The sequence below is a fragment of the Vanessa atalanta genome, chromosome 15, assembly GCF_905147765.1.
Source record: "Vanessa atalanta chromosome 15, ilVanAtal1.2, whole genome shotgun sequence".
NCBI classification, from domain to species: Eukaryota; Metazoa; Arthropoda; class Insecta; order Lepidoptera; family Nymphalidae; genus Vanessa; species Vanessa atalanta.
In genome coordinates this window covers 3,831,677-3,854,277 of record NC_061885.1, presented here as the reverse complement: position 1 = coordinate 3,854,277, position 22,601 = coordinate 3,831,677, and the positions used below count along the sequence as shown (strand labels likewise).

Genomic DNA, 22,601 nt, shown 5'->3' with positions numbered 1-22,601 from the left:
TTGCTTTCGAATAGCGCTAAAGATATTGAAACTATTTTCATCCTGCAAAATCAAATGGTATTTTAATAATATTTTAGAGCTTCGGGATACTTACAGTTGCTCACAACAATATAATGTATATTGACATGAATATAGATCTTTTTGAAAGAAACGGTGACAATTATTGTTTAGACACGAGGAGAAAAGGGAAATTCATAACACTTAATTTCCGACTTCGCAAAGTTAATATATCCTTCCTGGAGCACCGTATTATTTTCTATAATAAGGTTCCCCAGTTATTAGTTAACTCGGCCTATTCAAAAATTTAAAGCTCATGGCAAAAAATAATTGATAAATAAAGCATATTACTCAATACAAGATTTTATTAAAGATAAATAAGGGTGCATTTTTTATTTATTGATCTCAAGGCAGAACATATATAAATATTATTGTATTTGACTGACATACTCTGTAATTAAAAAGGTTGAAAAGAGTTACTACTGAGTTTCTCGTCGGTTCTTCTCGGTAGAATCTACTTTCCGAATCTTTACATTTAATTCAAAGCATGTAACATGACCATTCAAAAATGCTTTTATGAGCCTACTTGATTAAAGGATATTTTTATTTTGACAATGACATCAATGATGATGCGCTAAATCTTCTGATTTCGTATCACATATATATATTTACCAAGCAGTGGATTTTTGAGTGTTATTGAGAAATCGAATACAAGTTTTATGCTGAAATATATCTCCCGAAACTCGGGTCAACGAAGAGGTGTACTACAAGGATCAACGCTTGGTCCGTTTATATTTTCCGTATTTACTTAACGGACTTGCCTTATTTCATAAGTAACAAACGTCAGATTATAGCGATATTATTATTTTATAAAAGAAAAACGTTTAATATTAACAACTTAGAACATGTAAAATGTTTTTAATGGACAGCTTCTATCGTAAATTTAAACGGAATTACAACGTCATATTATTATAAAGTAATAACGCGTTTTATATAAATTATTATAAAGTATAACGTTAAGTATATTAGATAACGATAGCAACATCCTAATGATATCCTATCGATCAATCTACGCCGTAAGTTTATGGATGCTGATACGCATGTTTACCATTTATGGTAATAATTATACTTATACTAAATATGTATAAGTTCTACTACATTCTTTCGAAACATTAGTAACGTGTAAACAACAATACGAAAATGGGAACTGTATTTATTTTAAATTTTAAAAGTTAATATTTTTTATTAGTTACACAAATCAATCTTTTCATGACGTTGTTATTTTAAATATAATAAGGAAATAATATACGTTTATCTAAATATCCAGTGGTAAGAATTTAGTCAGGATTTAAGAATTACGAAAGTAAGAATTACAGTACTTCCACAGATCTTAATTTAACTGAGTCTAAATAGAAGATTTATTAAACTTTTTCGGAAAGTTTTAAGCATAGGCTTAATTAGGTACTAACATAATACATTTATGAGCCGAGATGGCCCAGTGGTTAGAACGCGTGCATCTTAACCGATGATTTCGGGTTCAAACCCAGGCAGGCACCACTGAAATTTCATGTGCTTAATTTGTGTTTATAATTCATCTCGTGCTCGGCGGTGAAGGAAAACATCGTGAGGAAACCTGCATGTGTCTAATTTCAAAGAAATTCTGCCACATGTGTATTCCGCCAACCCGCATTGGAGCAGCGTGGTGGAATATGCTCCAAACCTTCTCCTCAAAGGGAGAGGAGGCCTTTATCCCAGCAGTGGGACATTTACGGGCTGCTTATGTTTATGTATAATACATTTTACAAAACATTTATAAATTGTTTATAAATAATCTAAATCAAAATGAAATAGAATCAATGAAATGTTCACAAGTTCGAATTTTACATGTATCTAGTACTCTCTCAATCGTTGAATCATTTAAAAAGGTATTCTAATCTATGACCAATCATCAAGTACAAGGTTATGTAGAAGAACATGCGAAGAACGCAAAAATGGCATTTCATTGACAACCGGAATTATAAAGCCGTGTTATAAAGAAACATGTCGGGCACGAAAATATAAATGTATGAATTAATAATATTTTACTTAACACAAAGTCTATATGAATGAATGAAACAATTGAGAACCATTCAAAGAGGTTTTGTTTCTAAATTATTTAGATTGCAAAATGTCGTCAAAAAGCCAATCCTGATCCTACCAATATGTACTCGAACACATTTAAAAATAATAGGGAATTATTGAGAAAATTTATTAAAGTTAGGCAAGCTACTTCATTCGAGTGTTATCGTGATTAAGCCGAGTTTATTAATCGCATCATATTAAAAAAAACATTGTTGCATTACTTTTAAATTAGGTATTTTATTTTACTGGATTAAGTGTATATAATTATATTCACAAAACATCTTGTAAAAAATTAAATATTGAATTTTGCCATAGATCAATCGCATAAAACTTTATTTAATAATTAAATAACTTAAACGCGGCTTAAGGGACGGAAAGTATGTATGATAAATTGTGATCGACAATATCTCCAGTTACAATACTGTCTGACATTATCTCTGATTCTTTAGATATAATGTTCTCGATAAAATTGGTGTCTTACCTCAGAATAAAATTATTTTGTTAGCTGATCGCATCACGACACGAGCCATTTTGCGGTCAAAATGAAGAGTAAGTAAAATCGACCCTTAAAATCTGAGATGAACTTTTCTGTTATCTTAAAAAGGCGCGCAATTACTACTGTTATTCAGAGACAAAAAAAAATAGTTTGTAGTTTCTACGGTGCATTATGTAATTACGAACACGTGATACTAGACTGAGATGCTGTGTAGTTTAAATGTGGAAAATATAAAGTGTAAAAGTCAAGTTTTATTTTTTTTGAAAATTCAATCAACGTAGGATTTGAGCGACACTCATTGTCAACTTTTTTTTTATTTATAAAAAAAAAAGTGAAGAATAGTATAATCTGCTTACTACTGTCGCAAAGCTAATTTTGTAGCAACCTTCTTTTTCAATTTAAACAAGCGATTTTATTTCGGTAGTGACCACAGGGCTGCTGTTGCTAGTGGCGGCGCTGGCCAGCGCCTCCGCGTTCTCAATCAATTTGAGACAAAATCCGGAGACACTGTGCATTGGCCAAGAAAATTTCCTACGAATCGCCTATGTCGACAGCTGCTTGCACTACTACCAATGTTATTCAAGTCGTGCTTATCTTATGCAATGTCCTTCGGGGACGTGGTTTAATGAGGACGAGCAGGTAAATTTACTTATATACTACACTTAAGCATACATTTAATAATTAACATAGATATTGAGTCTATGGCACAGTGGTTACAACGTTTATCTTAACCGTATTGCGCGTTAAAACAAAGGCAGGCACCACTGAATTTTCATGTTTTTAGTTTGGTGTTTACAATTAATCTAGTGGTGAAATAAAACTTTGTGAGAAAACTTATAAGTGTCTAATCTGAAGCCTCGTAAAATAAGCTTTGAACTTTCTCTTTAATCGGAAAGGAAGCCTCAAGCCAGCAGGGGAACATTTACGGGCAGTAACTTTATTTTAAATAATGATGAAGATTCATGCATATTTCGAAAAAAATAAAAATTAGTTTTGATTGGAGACGTTTTAATATTGTTTATGTTTTATCTTTTGTAGATTTGCGATAAATCTACACCACCAGAAAGCTGTCAAATTGAGGAAGAACACGATCCAGAGGAAGAAATTGGTTCTGAAGAGGAATCAGAACAAGTACCCGAGGAAGAGGAAGATGTTGAAGAAGAAGTAGAGGAAGATGAACAAGAAGTTGAAGAAAACGAAGAGGAAGATGAACAAGAAGTTGAAGAAGACGAAGAGGTAGATGAACAAGAAGTTGAAGAAGACGAAGAGGTAGATGAACAAGAAGTTGAAGAAGACCAAGAAGTTGATGAACAAGAAATTGAAGAACAAGAAAATGTTGAAGAAGAAACTGATGAACAGGACGTAGACGAACAAGAATTAAAATTACAAGAAGAAAATAATACAGATGATGAAGAAAATGAGGAGGGAGAAGAACTTACAGAACAGGATGAAGATGAACAGGACGAAGAAGAGCAGGAAGTAGATGACCAGGAAGGAGAGGATCAGGATGTAGAAGAGCAAGAAGAAGAAATACAAGTAGAGCAGGAAGTGGAAGAAAACGAAGAAGATGAAGAAGAAACCGTACAACAAGAAGAGGAAGAAAACAATGACGAAGAATTGAATAATGAAGAAGTGATTGAAGAAGCTGTAGTCCGCCGGGCATCGTATGATCATAATCACCAGCATCAACATGGCCATGGACACAATCACGGCCACGATCATCATCATGACCATGATCATGACCATGATCATGACCATGACCATGACCATGAACATGAACATGAACATGAACATGAACATGAACATGAACATGAACATGAACATGAACATGAACATGAACATGATCATGAACATGAACATGAACATGAACATGATCATGATCATGAACATGAACATGAACATGAACATGAACATGAACATGAACATGAACATGAACATGAACATGAACATGAACATGAACATGACGAACCTTCTTCTAACGATGTCGAAGGATCTGGAGAAGGAGAGGAAGGCGAGGAAGATGCTGTCGTAGATTTTATTTGGTCAACTAGGCGTTTAAAACAACAAGAAGATTTAGAACAAGAAGTTAATGATGAGATGGAAGAAGAAGCTGATAATGACGAAAGTAATATTGATGAAGATGGTAATGGTGATGAAGACGGTGACGATAATGAAGAAGATTCTATCGCTGTTGATGATACTAATGGTGATGACAATGGTGATGACGATGCTAGCGATGATGGTGATGACGATGCTAACGATGATGGTGATGACAACGGTGATGACGATGCTGTCGATGATGGTGATGATACTAACGGTGACGGTGATGACAACGGCGATGATGATGCTAACGATGATGACGATACTAACGTTGATGGTGATGACAACGGTGATGACGATGCTAACGATGATGGTGATGACAACGGTGATGACGATGCTAACGATGATGGTGATGACAACGGAGATGACGATGCTAACGATGATGGTGATGACAACGGTGATGACGATGCTAGCGATGATGGTGATGACGATGCTAACGATGATGGTGATGGCAACGGTGATGACGATGCTAGCGATGATGGTGATGACGATGCTAACGATGATGGTGATGACAACGGTGATGACGATGCTAACAATGATGGTGATGACGATGCTAACGATGATGGTGATGACAACGGTGATGACGATGCTAACGATGGTGGTGATGATAACGGTGATGACGATGCCAACGATAATGGGGATGATAACGAAGATGACAATAATAACGGTGATGAGGATGACAATGGTAATGGAGAGGACGATGGTAACGGTGATGAGGATACCAGCGGTGAAAATGATAATGGTGATGATGTTGATGATGATGATGATGATGAGAATAACGATGCTGAAGATGATGATGGTGATAATGATAATAACGATGATGGTGACAATGAAGGCAATGTCGATGATGAAAACGGTGAAGACAGTCAAAGTGATGAAACGGAAAATGATACCGACAATGAAGAATTTGGGGTTAAAATGCTTTTCAAAAGATTAATAAGTGCATTCGCTTAAAACGATAGGCATTTGATTTCAAAAGTATCTCTATAAAGAGTGCTATCTTGAAATGTAGGTAGTTAGGTAGCAATGAAAACAATTTTATTTTTAAAAATTAGACTTAAGTGTTGTGAGTAGGATTTCACTTTGTGCAATTTTGTAAATAAACTGACGTGGATGTGTAATAAATTATTATATTACTATAACTATTTGTTTTTATTTATTTTATAATTTATTAATGCTATATAACTACTAACTACTAGTTAAATATTTAGTCGATATTGTTTTTTAATTGCGATCAAAATAGTCGACGTACTGAGTGGAAGACGGATAGTCCAGTAAAGTACTCAGTTTTTTATTTATCACTGAACCATTTCGTATCCATCAGGTACTCGTAACTGTGATTTTATACATCGATTATTATCAGACTCCTCATGACGTTGACATACAAACACAATTAAAGTCAAATGACGATATGTCTGTAAGAGATTACTCGAATAAAGTATCTATATATTTTATTTCGATTTTGATAATAATAATAGAACAATAAATTAAATAATACAGTATTATGTTAATAAAGATTGAACATTTACGAAGTTTAATTAAAGAGCATTTGGGTGGAAATTCAATAATAAAATCTTGCAAATTTTTAGCCAAATTTATTACATCATTATTATACAAAATAAATCTCAAATACAATAATAATTATAGTATAAGTAACACAACCAAAGCAAAACATTAAACATTGGATTTGAGAGAAGTTCTTGCCGCGGGGCCCGGACTGGACCGGCCGTAAATGCATTAAACGAAGATTACACGGTTAACTAAGTACGTTAACTAAAGTATGACTTGATAGTTAAAATGTTATTTTCTACTCATTGGCAGTTATTAGAACGATTTCACACCGGCATCATCACGAACAGACGCCCGGGTAAATATGGAGATTAGACGTTATGTTAAAGCTAAAATAGTTACAAAAATAAACATCTAAAATTGTAGACAACATAGAAATAGCGTAATAAATAAATTGCAAGCCAATATGGAGTAAAATCCTCTAAATTATCGGACGCAGGTTGATCTAGAAACAAATATAAACTAATACCATTCGAATGTAGGATTCGTTGAATTGTTCAATAGTTAGAAAGTCGTAGTGCAACTTTAGTTAGAAATCACATTATGTCTGCATACATTAAATATTAGATACATTAGAAAAATGTATAATGGTATAGTTTCTAAGATATCTTCGTAGTAAGGAGTGAATCAACAATTTTAAACATGGTCCTCCCAACGCTCAGTACAAAAGTAGCTAATGAGTAGATATGTGATGTGTTAAACGTGTAAAGATCGTCTGTGACGCGGAAACATTCACATTGACTGGACCTCGTATTGATTACAGTTTTAGATATCACAAGTTTCGTGTCATTTCCGAACGCCACAGACTATAAAAGCCTACCCTAAAGCGTATATAATAGTATAAGTATCGGTTTATCTAGCGATTTAAACGATATTCATACATTGACCAGATACATTTTCGCTAAATAGTTTTCGCGTATAATGTTATCGTAAAATTCGCTTTAATATAAACGACATTTCATTTGAACAACACTAAAACGCAAAATACAAAAATATCACGTTTACACAATTGCCGTTTTGACGCTTCCATGCGGGAAATATGAATAAATGTATGTCTAAAAATTTTAATACATTATTATATTACAAATGTATAGAAAAGTACGAGTAAAGTTAAAATACAATATATGAAATTAAAAAAAATAATAATAAATAATCAAACATAAACGACTATATACAAAACAGCTAATAAATAACACAGCATGGAAGCGACGAAATACAACTACATACAATTCCGAATTTCAAATCCTATCGCTTCCTACTTGCCTAGTCTACGCGGTTTACTTGAAAATATCACGTCAACGAATACACAGTTACATTCCATTAGTACAAAAATCTTTTTCAATGCTATAAAATTTAAAGCGTGCTCTTAACATTAATCGTATCAAATCCATCGACATTTTCGGTAAAAAAGTACGAAATAGCGGCGGTTGTACAAAAAGTTTAGACTATGTCCCTCGGAGGACATCAACCCGCGACCCTGGCGGTGAAACTGAACCCGGCTTGAACTGTGCCGATGGGTCAAAACAGGCCGATGTCCTTCTTCATGTTGGTCTGTTTCCAGGCTGGTAGCACTGAAAATTCTTCTTTGGTCATGCCGAATGCCTCCTGGAAAAGTAACAAAAATATCTTACAATTACATTTCAGATAGTAATATTCTTTTTATATATAATGAATTGTTGGTAATAATAAGGTAAGAATAAGTTGGCAAAAATAAGTTGAGAAATAAAAAATGTGATTTTTATACTACGATAGGCTTATATTTTAAATATACTGCTATGTTCTCTTAATTTTATTAGGTCGGCGACTAGGCAAATGGGTTACTTGATAGTAAGTGGTTCAACCCAGTATCCAAAGACATTGATGCTGTGAGAAATATTAAGCATTTCTCAACGTCAGCAACGTGCCAACCTTGGGAACTAAGTTATCATGTCACTTGTGCCTGTAGTTACACTGGCTCACTCACCCTTCAAATCGGATCACAATACTAAATAGTGCTGTTTAGTGGTAGAATAAACGATGAGTGGGCCATACCACTGAGTGAAATAGACCTATGTAAATATTCAGTATAATCATTTATATTTTATTTATTTGTATAATACGATAATTTCAAGCAATGTGCTATTAATATACATTGGTGCTATAATACAGATTAAATTTTAAGTGCATAAATATACATGACTTAGAACTAATATCATATTGTATAATGTTTATAAATACATATCTGTAACAACAAAAAAATATATTACTTAAATGGGCTACAAGACATCTACAATTAGTTGTCAAATGTGAGATTTAAGATGAATTTTGCCTCAATTAAACTGTATTTATCAAATACCCCACTCGTCCTACTCAGGGATCAGTCTTGAAGATATAACTGAGATTTGAAAAAAAAGGGAGAGAGGAAGTAATAATGAGATGAGAGTGAAACAACTATCTGTCTAGTTTTTTGAACACAATTTTTACATAATGATAAAATTGCGTAAGTTGGTACAGAAGTGAGATGACTATATCCGTGAGTAGTGCGATACGACATGAACAAACGTGGGGCGTCGTCGTACCAGGAAGTCGGGCGAGGCGAGGTGTCGCTCGAGGTGGTGCGGGTCCACGTGGTCGGGCAGCGGCCGGCGCTGCAGCGCGCCGAGCGGCAACACCGCGTCGCAGCTCGTCAGCCGCGACAGCTCGCGCGCGCCCGACAGCTGCTCGCCCGCCTTGTAGCCGTGCTGCGGGGCCAGCCAGGTCAAGCGAGTGCCAACAGTGCGCCCAGGTAGGCCGGGTCATTTATGTCTTTTTTTTTAATTTAACACTATTTTACAAAACTATTATTTTGTCAAACATCAGGACCGACCCAGTGTGTGCAAATGCGGCAGCAATTTCACTCCCTCAGTAAATTTTGCTCCATCTTATCGTACCCGATCCACTGTACACCAGATTTCACCATCACCAATTTATCATACACTTATCGGTAATCTATCGCTAGGTGCACTTCGATGCACTAAATATGTCGGCACTCACCGCGATATTCGCGTCGGCGGCGTCGTCGTGCTCGAGCCAGGCGTCGAAGAGGCGCGTGAAGGCCTGCGGCTCGAGGCCGGCCGCCACGACGCGCACGTCGGGCGCGGGCGAGCGCGCCGCGCGCCGGTACGCGTCCGCCGTGCGCAGCGCCGCCGCGCGCAGCGCCTGCCAGCGCGCCGCGAACGCGCCCACACCTGCGCACCGGCACACGTTACTATACGTTCGCCTACCGCGTTGCGTTTTAAATGTTGGGAAACAGTAACTGATGTGGTCCTTGCGGGTTCCTCTCGGTAGACTATACATTCCATACCGGCGGTGGCTTCACTTAATATAGTTTTTTAAAATGATGACTTTAAGATGATGATTTTAAAAAGCTTTTATAAGAAATTTTAAATAGCTATTTTAAGAAGATTATTTTTTTTATGAATGAATAAAAATAAAAAATTATCTTGTATATCACATACAAGTTTATCTCAAAATTTTTAAATTATGAAAATACAGAGGAGTGTTGTTATTTAGTTTCGACAAGGTTTATTATTTAAAATGTGGACCCACCGTTCCTCTCTGCGGGATCGAGGTCCGCGTGGTGGGGCCACCAGCCCTGCCACACCCACACGTTCTGTCCGTCGTCCAGTAGGAACAGGGCTGATAAAATAACACAACATTAGGGTAATACATTCAAATAATAATAATATGTCATATTCCTATTATATGAGTTCGAATATAATTTCTATAAAATAATTATGTATGCTCACCGGGTTGCGAAGCCGAATACAACTCCTTTTGTTCAAAAGGAAAGGGTGTCACCAGATGTTCATGCCTTAGCGGTGACAGCACCTCATTGGCTTCGAACTGACCGCCCAGATCCGTGAAATGGAACAACCGAGGAGTTACACCTCCCCCGCAGTCCCTTCCTCCACTTAGAACGGAGTTGTAATACTGCTTGTTAGTAACTCCCAAACAGTCGAGGAAATCTTTCGATTCTTCGCCCTCTTTGACTTCACTGATATTTATGTCTTCACTTCCGAATAAATAGCTCGACTGCCGCGCAATCAATTTATTCGCCAGCTCGATCGCCATTTGCTTCGTGTGCTTCATACTTCGGCAACCATGCCATATGTACAAGCAGGCTTTCTCCGTATCGACTAGAATTAATGATCCGCGACTACGCAACTGTCGCACGGAACAGGGTACTTGTAACAAATACGCTTCGTTGGAAAGATTACCGCGAGTGACGAACAATCTGTACCTACTCTTGTCCGTCCCTTTCTTTCCTTGATGGATTACCAATTTACCTTGGAAGAGATTCAAAAACGCTGGCGGTTCGTTGCCCTGAGCAACCCTCACCTGAGGGCCCTTTTCTCTATCTAATTCTACGGTCAACAGGGCCGCAGCACCCTTTTCGTTAGAAGAAGCATCCTTTCCTTGCCAACAGAAGTACGCGCATCGATCTCTTCCCGTCAAGTTGTGTTTCGAAGGTTTTCCGTTTAATTCGCGTCCTGTTACAGTGATCTGATACTCCCATCTGATAATGTAACTGTCGCCAGAAAAGAATTCCCCGATTTCATCCTCATTTTCGACTTTCTGGTAGTCGTATTCCTGAATAACCCACTTGCAAACAGATTTCGTTTTAATATCGTAGTGACGCATCGATTCTTTGTCGTAGTAATGCGTGCCGCGACCGATGTGAGAACCTTCTAAAACGAGGTCGGGATCTTGGTATTCGTTAGACCACATCTCTTCGGCATCGCAAGGGGTTATTTCGATACTGTTTGTTTTATTTTCTTGAGGTTTGACCTTAATTACGCGACTGTAATCGGGCCAATCGAGGAACTTTTCCTTGAATAATATAGTTTCCATATGTTGAGTGATTTTGGATAGTATGGCCCATTCTGGTCGACTTTTAGCGGATTTAGTAGAAATATTAGAATCCTCTCTAGCACCCTGGGTCGCAGCGGCATTTAAGGGGTTGATGTGGCACTCTTCGTAATTGTAACCTTCATCGAAGAGCTCTTGTGCAAGTTGCGCTGCTCGTCTGCGACTTTCTAGTGGAACATTCTTCCCGTACCAAATATACATCTCTGACCCAAAGTCGAAGACGATAACTTTTGATTGATGCAACATGGCTATCTTTGGTACTTGGCCCCAATATTCTTTAATCGGCACTAATTCATCATCCGCAACCTCGTAGCACATATTTGTTTGTACGATGCAAGTTTCGTAGATCTCGTCTTCATCGGCGGGGCCGGTTTCTATGGGTTTATATTCTTCGATGCCTTCGGTGACACCGAGCAGCGACCAGAATTGGTTCCAATGTTTGTTGGAGAAGTTCTTAGTTTGCTCATCTATTTTGATGAGTCCTGTTGCGCTCTTGCAGCCGAGATCCTTTGTGTTTTGTATATGTTGTGCGATGTCTGTGCTTCGGTTTCTAAAAGCAAAAAAAAAAAAAATCATGTCATATTTAAAAATATCATAAGCTAAGATTTTATTTATTTAATATTTATGAAATCGTTACCTTTCAATGACATTGGCATAGAGTCCAATATACAGGAACAATTGGTCCGGAGTGACCAATAGGAAACAATCGCCGCGGTTCACGTTCATATGGACAGGCTCCACGAGTCGTGTCTGTAAAGATTTCGTACACATATGTTGTAATTACATATACTAAACATACATACTTCTGACAACTAAATATTTCTGTGACATAAATTTTTACAGTGGAAATTTACTTAATAGTTTATTTATCTTGATAGAGTACACAGATATACTAAAAAAGGAAATTTACGGAAACAACTCAATTGTTGTAAACATAAATATTTAAATAAATACCGCGACGTAATAAAAACCCACGTAACGCGATACGTTCTTTGTAATAAAATACATTTCCTCATTTAATATGTTCATAACTGCGTTAATATCCTTGTAATTAATTAAGGATTGAATTTCACACGCTTATATCAGTGTGACATTTTGTACTTCGATAATACATTGATTCTTTAATTAATTTTCTCTTATCACACAAAAAAATATAGCATTCCATTTAAAACATATGAATATATTATTTTAGTTTCGATTTCAGAAGGTAAGTTTTAATATTAAGTTATAATATTTCCTTAACGGAATATCTTATAACCTAGCTAGGAGTACACTCCTTATAATAAACCTTCACCCTTCACCTGATTGGAATTTAAATGTACAAACCTATTTTTATAATTATTACTATGTTCAGTCTCTTATTATATGCACAATGTTTATTTTTATATCTATATATTAAATTGTGTATTCTGACTTTAATTAAAGGTAACTAATATTTGACGTACACATAAGATATCATTGTGGTTCCTTCGAGCGACAGAATAAATCCGGTCAGGCGATAGTTTGCCATATGACTACTACTAACACAACTTTGTATTTTAAATGTTGAAAAAGAGTATCAACTGATTTTCTTGTCCGTTCTTTCGTTCGAGATTTTGTAAAATGACGATTCCAAAGTGCTTGTAAAACCCTACTCGAATAAAGTAGTATTTAGTATTAGGATTTTTTTTTCATGATCAGACTTGATTCCGAAATTTCTACTAAAGACCCTGAGCTCATTTACCTGCACTCGCCGCCGACCCTTGACGTGTAACAGCATGAGGGCCCGCGTGCCGGGGCTGAGTGTCTGCGACGCTGCAGCGCTGCGCAGCGCGACGTTGGAGAAGTCCTCCTTACTCGCCAGCGCTGCCAGCGCTTCCGCGGCGAGCCCGCAGTTTGCCGTTACTGGTGATGAGAGTACATTATGAAAGGAAAATTCAAAGAAAGAATAAAAATAAATTGAAACTTTTGTCACTTCCAAGACTGCTTTGTACTTTTTGTACATTTTGTACATTCGTCTTTTTGTAAATTCTGCAGGCCCTTGTTTGGAAAGGTGTGTTGGGTACTCACTCTTCTCCTTGAGCAGCTGGTCCCTGGCGGTGAGCGGCTGCGCGAGGTACTCCTGGCGCAGGTCGGTGCGCGCCGCCAGCGCCCGCAGCGGGTTGCGCGACGACGCGTGGCGACGCTCGCGCTTGGCGCGCCGCGCCCACTCGCTCGCTAGGCTACATCGATTGTATATTTATTAAAAATTTAATTATTTTGGGAAAACTTGTCCGGTAACGTTTAGAGAGGCTAAATCGAAGCTACAAATTTCACGTGGCTAGGTGGTTAATAGACCGTTGGTAATTGTTACATTAAAAGTAGTGTTTTTGTTTAAATTCAATAAGTTTACTTGTACAAGTTGTGCTTGTAGGGGTAACATGTTTTACAAGTCATACTCACAGTTGTCTGGAACCGCTGTCGATAGCGTCGAGATCGACTTCAACGTCAGTCGGCTGCGACTTCTCCTGCTGCAGGGCAGGCGTGAAGAAGGCCGTGAATGTCTCGTCGTCCGCCCGCGGAACACGGACGGGACACCCAGTCTTCTCCGCTCCAGAAGATATTTCCTCTTCTAAAGATTAATAATAATATATAAACATTGTAATAAAACGGTATTTCAATAAGAGTAAAATGGACATCGAGGATATTTAGGGGGATTTAATTATTGAAATTAATAAAATATTAACTAAATAGTTTTACTTACTCTCATCAACTCGACTAATGCTCTCGCTAACGGAGTGACTTCGTTTGAACGATTCACGATCTATCTTCGGAGTTTCTTTTGGTTTGTTGTCAACAACAGCGCTCATAACAGCGCACGATGCTGACCTGAGAGGCCCAGATGCGAAGCCATTTGTAGGAGATGTAGGAGCTTTTCTTGATCTGGACAAAAAAAAACACATAATCAGTAGGGAAATACGTTTCATTTGTTAAAGAACAATTAAATTATCTTCCAAACAAACTACCATACCAGATAATGTTATTTATATTCATTAAAGAAATGACGGCAAATATAAATGAAAATAAATTCCTTGCATCTAAAACAAAGTAATTCGGTCCGAAAACCTTTTATGGTATCGTAAGTCGAACAGATTTAATGCAACGATTAAACAGAATTGCTGTCTTTATTTGGTTATACAAACTGAAGCTGTGTGCGGTCGCATTGTCAGCGGATGCTGTGTCACCTCGAGACAAAGTCGCCTTGAAGTTCAATTTATATAAGTTTATTAATCAATTGCTCCGAGGTGAAAGATAATATCGACATAAAATCGTTTATTATTATTAATTTATTGATTGGTTAGTTTTTTGACATTCTCTCCCATTTCGACTTTCTCACGGAAGTGACAAGAATAATTTATTATTGCAAATATGGTCAGAAAAGTTTTACCATTTAAAGTATTATTGTTATAAAACGCTAGAGAATTAAAATAATTTTCAATTTTAATTTAAAAAAAAAACGGATTCATAAAGGATTATAATACAACATAAATCTTACCTAAATCTATTTGGTGCTGGAACAGCAGGCGTGACCGCTGGCGATGACGCAGGCGGAGTGGTAAGTGGTGGCGGAGTTAGAGGAGGTGTGGCAATGACTTTGTCGCGTTCCAATCGTCCCGCGACGGTGAACAGAGAAGCGTCCGTTTGCGGGACACGTTTTCGCCATCCCTGTTAAACAATCATTATTGATAAACGTCTTGAGGACAATGCTTGTAACGAGAGGTCATTTGATGTTACAAATGTTGTAACATATGGCAAATGTTTAATCTGTTCGTTTGTATATTTATTTTTGCAGAACCTTTTAAAATATTGTTAAAATAAGGTATTAGACCGCACATCTGTTTCGAAATACATTTCGCTTAAATACGCCAGTCACAAATACTTGAATTTTCGTTTGCAAGATTGACCATTTTTGATCTTATCTTGGACATTAAAAATATTATTTATTGTGTTAATCTTCGGTTATATCTTTATGGTTTTACAATTAAACGATATATAGAGGGTAAGTTAGACACAGATCTCTTTCTGCCAGAAGTAAATTGACATATGAAAGAAAAAGACAAAGTACTGTGTATCTATTGCAAGGGCAACGTTTATTAGAGACGAGATTTAACTCAATTTATACTCAATGATATTTATTATATGTTCCCAAAAATTAAGTTGTGAACTTCGAAAGGGTTACACAAAAAATTGCGGTTTCAATTATTTACAGTAGGAATGTTGTTAGTAATTCTGCGTATTGCATTATATCAGTATGCGGTCAATGACTCATTATGGCTAAGGTTCGAAGTTACTCATACCGCTAAAATGCCTATACGCTGTTGCAACTGGCACTACGTTCTAAGTATTTTCGAGAGTGAAAAAATCATTGGAAAACATGTTTAGTGTTATCTTATGATAAAATTCGAGTAAGGAAATTTCAAACTAAACCAATCAAAATGATTAAACTGACACGACTAGTTTTTCTAATTATTAAACCATTTATTAATATAATAGCAGGAAGGTTTATTGTAGAAAAGCATGAGCAATAGGTGCCCTTTATTAAGGCACTGTCATAATTACGAAATGTCCAAACAAAGATCAGCTCAAATGGGTTTACGTGTTTTCCGTGGCACTGAAGTAAAACGATGTCTATCGCTGAGTTACTACTAGAGAGTATATCAATAAAAAAAACTTCAGCCCGACTCGATATTTAGTCGAACGACTTTGTAGCGTTACAAACAACCCACTTTATTCCAGAGAAGTATCGTGAGAAGATTTGCTCTTCGAAACATACCCGAATCCAGGAGCCTTGTTATTTCAGGATTATTTATGTTATGCCTCGTTATTTATGTTAAGCTTGCCACTAGACGAGGCACTTATAGTATATCATAGACAATTATTATAAAACAGATAAAAAACAAAAAAGATATTAACACAAAATAAGCTTACTATAACAGAAAACCTAATCTTGTGAATGATGTATTTTTGATTTCAGCTTACAATTAGCAATGAATAATATTTGTCTAACAACTGTCTCATAAAAAATAAGTATTTTCTGATATAAATAAGTCTCACATAAAAGATTTGAAACCTTTCATTGTTTTATTTTGCAGAGACAACCTATGTACACTTAAGTAAACGGTTATGTTAACATTTCATTTTCCTTCTTCCTCATTGAAACATGGTAAATAACTTTAACAGGTAAATAATTTACAGCACGATATAAAAGTAACATTACAGAATCTTGACCGACTTTTACAAAGGATTTCGAAAGACGGAAACATTCTTTATTAATAATATAGGTCGGTCCAATTAACAGCGAAACAATACATTATAAGACCTTGATATTTTCACAAATCCTTTGTATACAGATGTTGAGGATACAAATACACTTTGCTGTAATTTTTAAGCCGGATATGATATATTTAAGATGGATACATATTGTCACAAATGTACTTATTAGTTATGATTTCTGTTATTCGACTTAACATCGAAGTAAAATATTTAAAATGAAGATTATTATATTAAATAGTACCTAATGTATTTCACTGATATTGATCACAAATTTTGTGATCATTATCACTTAAAATTATCTTTTAAGTTACAATACAAGAAAAGCACAGAAACTATTACTAAAAGTTTATTGACAAAGAATAAGTTTTCAATTATCATTCGTGAAGACGAAGGTTTATGTATCAATAAAGTATTTCATTAAAACAAATGGTCCGCTAATGTAAGAACCATTCAGTGAGTTGTTCAGCATACATCTGATACCAGCATTATATTACAAAGTACTGAGTGTTGTACGGCCGCGGAGCGTGACCGTCTGACCGCTTTCTCAGTTCGAAGTTTCATGCTAATCCAAGAAACTTGTCCATACATTTAGTTATATTTGAGACCAGAAATTAACATCTGTTTGGTGAGCCGATTAAACAAAAGCTCCAATACAAATATTCTATGTTCGAATTTGGGTACGAACGGATTAACGTAAATTTTTAGACAAGAATCTACATATTGTAGAGTTTTTATTCTAAATGGAAGCCAATACGTATCCTAGTTATGTTTTTAAATATTTAATTAACGTATTTGACCAACGGACTTAAACGGTTTTCAATTTTATGAATAAAATATACTGCCAAAACACTGAACCTTGAAAAAATATAGGCTTTTTATGCTTAAAACCAGACGACTAACCCCTTAAACGCGAGCGATGCCGCAGAATGCAACTAGTTTTATTATAAAGGCAACATGAAGTCAAGAATCATCTTCATGGGCAGTGCAAAAAATGTCATCCAATCCTTCGAATCGTAAAATAATATAATTTTCCATGCGCCGCAAACATTATCCCCTAAGACGATTTCTATTGAATTTAATCTTGTACATCCTTTGTGATCCTTGTATTATAGCCTACATTATTTATTATTTTTATAAATATAATCTTAGATTCACATCGACGTAATTCAGAGTAATATCTGAACGAAATACAGTTTAAGAATAAATACTTAGAAATACCTATCTCTGTAAAATCATTATTAAGGGTCTAGAAATAGGATTTGAGATATTTGTAAGCAATATACTGAAGTGTGATCCATACAAGACAATACGAGTAGGTATTATATTCCGCATAAACGTTTCTAAAATAGCGGGTACAGTCTAATGAGAAATGAATCATACCTGTGCTGCAGTTTCTAATTTATTCCGTCTATCTGCTAAAATATTTGATCCTAATTCAGTTTCTTCGATGTGCACCTTTTTCTTGTCATCGACGGCTGCGTTTAATGTTTCCTGGAACAATAAAATATAAATATTAAACTTCGATTTTATAAATTGTATTACTTTATAGATGAGCCGAGATGGTCCAGTGGTAAGAACGCGTGCATCTTAACCGATGATTTCGGGTTCAAAACCAGGCAAGCACCGCTGAATTTTCATGTGCTTAATTTGTGTTTATAATTAATCTCGTGCTCGGCGGTGAAGGAGTTTTCCTTGATTTTAATCGTGAGGAAGGAAGGAGTTTAATCGTGAGGAAATCTGCATATGTTTAATTTCAATAATTGAAATTCTGCCACATGTGTATTCAACCAACCCGCATTGGAGCAGCGTGGTGGAATATGCTTCATACCTCCTCAAAGGGACCGGAGGCCTTAGCCCAGCAGTGGGAAATTTACAGGCTGTTAATGTAAATGTAAACGTTATAGATTTAATTTAATTAGATCTTCCAGGCAACTCCATATTCGGGTCCCAGGTTACATCAATGCCTAACTTCATTACGGTCGGTTCAGTGGTTCAGCAATGAAGTAACAGACATGCATTTATGATATTAGTGTTGATTATTTTAAGAAAATCATATTTTCTATTAAATGGATATACGATATAATATATGTGCTTATAATAAAATAATAAATACAATAAAAGTGATTATTCTTGAGAACATTAGTATCGTAATAATTATTTACTTCAATTCATAGTATCTCTGTCATTGTCCTGGAATTAGATATATGTAGCTAAAATGATTTAATTAACACTAAAGACGTTAAAGCAATGCTAATTTAAAAAGCTTCTATTAAACTATCAACTACTAAAAGGTTCATTTTATTCAATAGAAAAAGTTAAGTTGCGTTTATAAAAAATAAATTGGACCGAGATTATTTTTAACCGAATTTACTTTTGTAATTACGATGTAAAGTATTAAGTAACGTTACAAGATAATGTGAACAATTTTAATGATACCCCTCATCGCAAGCCCTATTACGTTACGACTATGAGGATGACAATCACACCACATTCGCATCGTAAATATTGTATAAGATGTTATAAGAAAGAGAAACATATAATTATTTAAACAATGACTTCCAACTCAGACAATTACTGTCTTGGTATATTATGTTTTAAGGTTTTTACTTCGATGGATTCGAGTTGTTTTAAATTGTTTATATTGTTAAAGTAAGTAACGTGCCTGATTGTCCACTGTGTCGGTTTCAAACTTCTTGAAAACAGGTTTAAGAGCTCCGTTGCTAGCATTTTTTGTTCGATTTTTCAATTCCCCAATTACTGAACCAAAATTTAACCCAATTGGCATTCCTGATTGTTTTTCGAAACGTTTGAGCAGTATCGGTTTACGGTCTTCGAACGTTTGATCGTCATGATCATTTTTATTTTCTTCGCAACTAATTTTTTCATTTAAATGTTTAAACTTATCGCCGATTTCATCTATTGACTTTTGCAATTTAGCTGCCTTTTCGCTTATCGAGCTTTCCTTACTAACAGATTCTGACTGTAATTCATTTAATTGTGAAGTATTTACGGGAAATTCATTAAGCGATAAATTTTCTATAATTGATTGCAATTTATCGTCATTTAAAACAGTCTTTTCAAGGAATTCAGCGAAACGTTCTCTAGGCGGACTATCCCTTTTCAATAAACTGTCATTTTTATTTTTTTCATTTTGTCGCTTTACAAGTAAACTGGGAGTTATCAATTTTTCAGATTCATATACTTCAGTCTTTAATTTTGGCACTACAGTTGAACTTTGCAATTCTATAATTTTCGGAACGTTTTCGATAATCATTTCAGATTTCGTTTCTTTTTGTTTATCTTGGAAGGAAGGTTTTATATCAAAATTAATGTCATGTTGATTGGTATATTTTTCATCTCTATTTAAATTTAAATTCTTAAGACTATCAGCTACATCCGTGCCTGTTTTGACATGATCAGGAATACATTTGGGAATAGGTTCTGATTCCTTTTTACTATCTTCATCTTTTCTTACATCTTCTTTGTCTTCAAATAAAGTTTCACTTGCTTTCAAACTCGGCTGAAGATTGTTTGCAAACAAAAACTTCCACACGAAGTATAGAAACGCGCCAAACGCAATGATCACTCCGTAAAACATTTTGATTAAGTCCAATCACATCACTGACTAGAATAAGTTTATATGTTCACGTAAGACGTGCTCCATTTATAATATAGTAATTAATTGTTTTGCACTGTATATCACAGATAGTTTATATACATTATGTTGATACTGATCTGACATGAAATATTAACGATGCAATTGACCTCAATTAGTACGATCGACTGTAAAAAAAAGATAAACAAAACCTAAGTTATATGGTGCAAGGCATGATGCGAGTGCATCAAGAGGTTGACAAACGCGGACTGATCGAACTCGAACAGTTGCAATTATCTGGCAACCGAGTGGCTGTGACTCAGACTCAGGCGCAGATCCTAGAATGTCGGTAAACAGTATCGACCCAGTAGCTGTTACAAATGACGCATCATACGTGATGCTAGAATAGTAAATACTGAAGGTGCGCCAAAACCAGTAAATCGTCTTATCGTAACCTTGACTGGAGAAAACTTGCCGAGCCCAACAGAAGAGTATTGACCCTTTTTGTTACGATCTAAAACTTGTAATGGTTCGATATAATTACATAAACGGTTTAGTATAATACCAGACTAATAAATAATGTATGAAGGCGATTTACTATGGAGATAAAACCTTGTTTATTACCCAACAAAGAGAGCTTGTAATTGGAAAAATATGAAGTTTATCAGCTAAACAGGGTGCAATAGAACTTCCAATGACCCTATAGATAAGATAATTACGACAAGTTCTATAAACGTAATTTGTTAGGGTAACATATTATTTTAGTTTCATAACAATTACCGAGAAACCCAGTTGAATTAGAAGTTTATATTGCTAAAAAAGGATTGTATTAAATACTGTGATACATTAATTACTGAATCATTTTGACATATGTACATTAAAAACACACACGATTTCCTTAAATTTTTCCTCATACATCATTTCATACAATATAACATTTTTTTCGTTCGAATAATATTTAAGTGACGGACACAAGTTCCCAAATATGCAAAGTTGATCGAACCTAAAACGGTCAGTTATGTGAACGAGCACGAAGTTGATTGAGATTCATAAACAACAAATTTGCAAGATGTTATAATTTGAAATAAATCCTGATTCAATATAATAAACAACATAATATTAAACCACGTTGTTATTGTCATTTATATACATTTATTGCCTTGATTGATGCCAGTACCACTCAAATAATGAACCGGTATTATTTTAGCGGGATTCAAATTAGGAACGAATAATTCAATTTTCAAACAAAAAGAAAAGAAAGTATTCAGCCCAGCATTAAAGAAGCAAAATCTCTCCGTAATTTGAAATACCTAGATTATTTCAATAACAAACTAATAAATATTTTATTACCAACATCAAATTGATACGTGAATTAATTACCAACTTATCCATTTAACGATAACTCCTGCTACATAATTGCAATAAAATAAACTACAAATATTACTAAATAGTGTTGCTGTTATTAAAAAACAATATCAAATAAAAAATTTAAAAAAGAGGATTTACTGATTAAATTGAAAGAAATGGATTACGATTACGTGAGATGTAATTCGAAGAACGTCTAATTTTGCAAAATAATTATGGTTCGTTTCAATACTTTTAATGATTAACAATTAAGGAAATTTATTTGAGACTTTCTCCGATGAACGAATACACAACTTCAAGTACTATTGGAAAATCGTCGCATGAAACTGTTTGAAGACTTTTATATAAAAATTCATAAAAATGCACGAAGGAAAGAAATTTCCTTGAACATTCAGCAAGATAAGGACATAATAAAGAACTGTGAAGATAACAAAAAAATGATAGCGGAATATAATAATCCGTAGAACAAACAAAGTTCTTAACGATACCTATAATATTATGAATAAGATTATACACATATAACTTTGACGAAACGATTCAAACGAAACACTTGTACATTATAATGAATCATCGCACTCAATCATAACATACGAAATTTAATCCAGGTTAAAAAATGTATTATTTTAATGTACATAAAACCGTTAAAATGACAGTGTAATTTCACCGAATACGAATTTATACAAGATGTATATTACTTCGCACTTTTCAATTTAGATTCACGAAGTCGCGGTGAAAGCGAAATTTTGGTTTTGTATGTATATACGTAGATTTTATGCGCGCGCGCACGTCCGCCGGGACCGTCAAAACAACTGGCAGTGCGCGTGCGGTGCCGGCGAGTCTGTGTCGAGACTAGAGGGTCATCGTGTACGCAATAAGAATACCACATATGGTTTTAAATTAAGAACCATTATTTGGCTATTACGTGTTAACACTACTAATCGTTTGAACGATTGAATTCCGTAGATTATGTGGTAACATCCTTTACAAGCTTCATTAGCGTCCATCGCGTGATTTTTCATGCACCGATTAAACGTAGTATTTTTTATTAACTTTTTCAGTGATACATTTACCTTTACCCGTCATAGTTGAAATTATTTCACTACACATATCTGGGCACTTTATTGATAAAAATGATTTGCCTATAAACTAACACGTTTTATAAAGTACAATTAATCC

The 22,601-nt window shown here is 35.2% G+C and overlaps 2 protein-coding genes across 5 annotated transcripts in view; one reads left to right on the top strand and one right to left on the bottom strand.

Annotated features, from left to right (window-relative positions):
- The first annotated feature begins 2,634 nt into the window (after positions 1 to 2,634).
- LOC125069524 (uncharacterized protein DDB_G0290685-like) lies at positions 2,635 to 5,668 on the top strand. The gene is made up of 4 exons (XM_047679043.1): positions 2,635 to 2,667; positions 3,039 to 3,253; positions 3,653 to 5,140; positions 5,264 to 5,668. Exons 1-4 carry the CDS (start codon positions 2,661 to 2,663, stop codon positions 5,666 to 5,668), a joined length of 2,115 nt encoding a protein of 704 aa, XP_047534999.1. The 5' UTR covers positions 2,635 to 2,660.
- A 624-nt stretch (positions 5,669 to 6,292) lies between these two features.
- Positions 6,293 to 22,601, bottom strand: part of LOC125069572 (supervillin-like) — a 187,133-nt gene continuing 170,824 nt past the window's right edge. For all 4 annotated transcript variants that reach the window (XM_047679098.1, XM_047679100.1, XM_047679099.1 and 1 more), the window contains 12 exons: positions 17,846 to 17,956; positions 14,688 to 14,857; positions 13,896 to 14,074; positions 13,595 to 13,763; positions 13,223 to 13,374; positions 12,897 to 13,057; positions 11,811 to 11,923; positions 10,051 to 11,723; positions 9,851 to 9,940; positions 9,296 to 9,489; positions 8,842 to 9,003; positions 6,293 to 7,888 (listed from right to left, as the gene is read on the bottom strand). In XM_047679098.1, the coding sequence (XP_047535054.1) occupies positions 7,802 to 7,888; positions 8,842 to 9,003; positions 9,296 to 9,489; positions 9,851 to 9,940; positions 10,051 to 11,723; positions 11,811 to 11,923; positions 12,897 to 13,057; positions 13,223 to 13,374; positions 13,595 to 13,763; positions 13,896 to 14,074; positions 14,688 to 14,857; positions 17,846 to 17,956 (3,261 nt within the window). In that variant the 3' untranslated portion in view covers positions 6,293 to 7,801. The remainder of the gene's footprint in view (positions 7,889 to 8,841; positions 9,004 to 9,295; positions 9,490 to 9,850; positions 9,941 to 10,050; positions 11,724 to 11,810; positions 11,924 to 12,896; positions 13,058 to 13,222; positions 13,375 to 13,594; positions 13,764 to 13,895; positions 14,075 to 14,687; positions 14,858 to 17,845; positions 17,957 to 22,601) is intronic.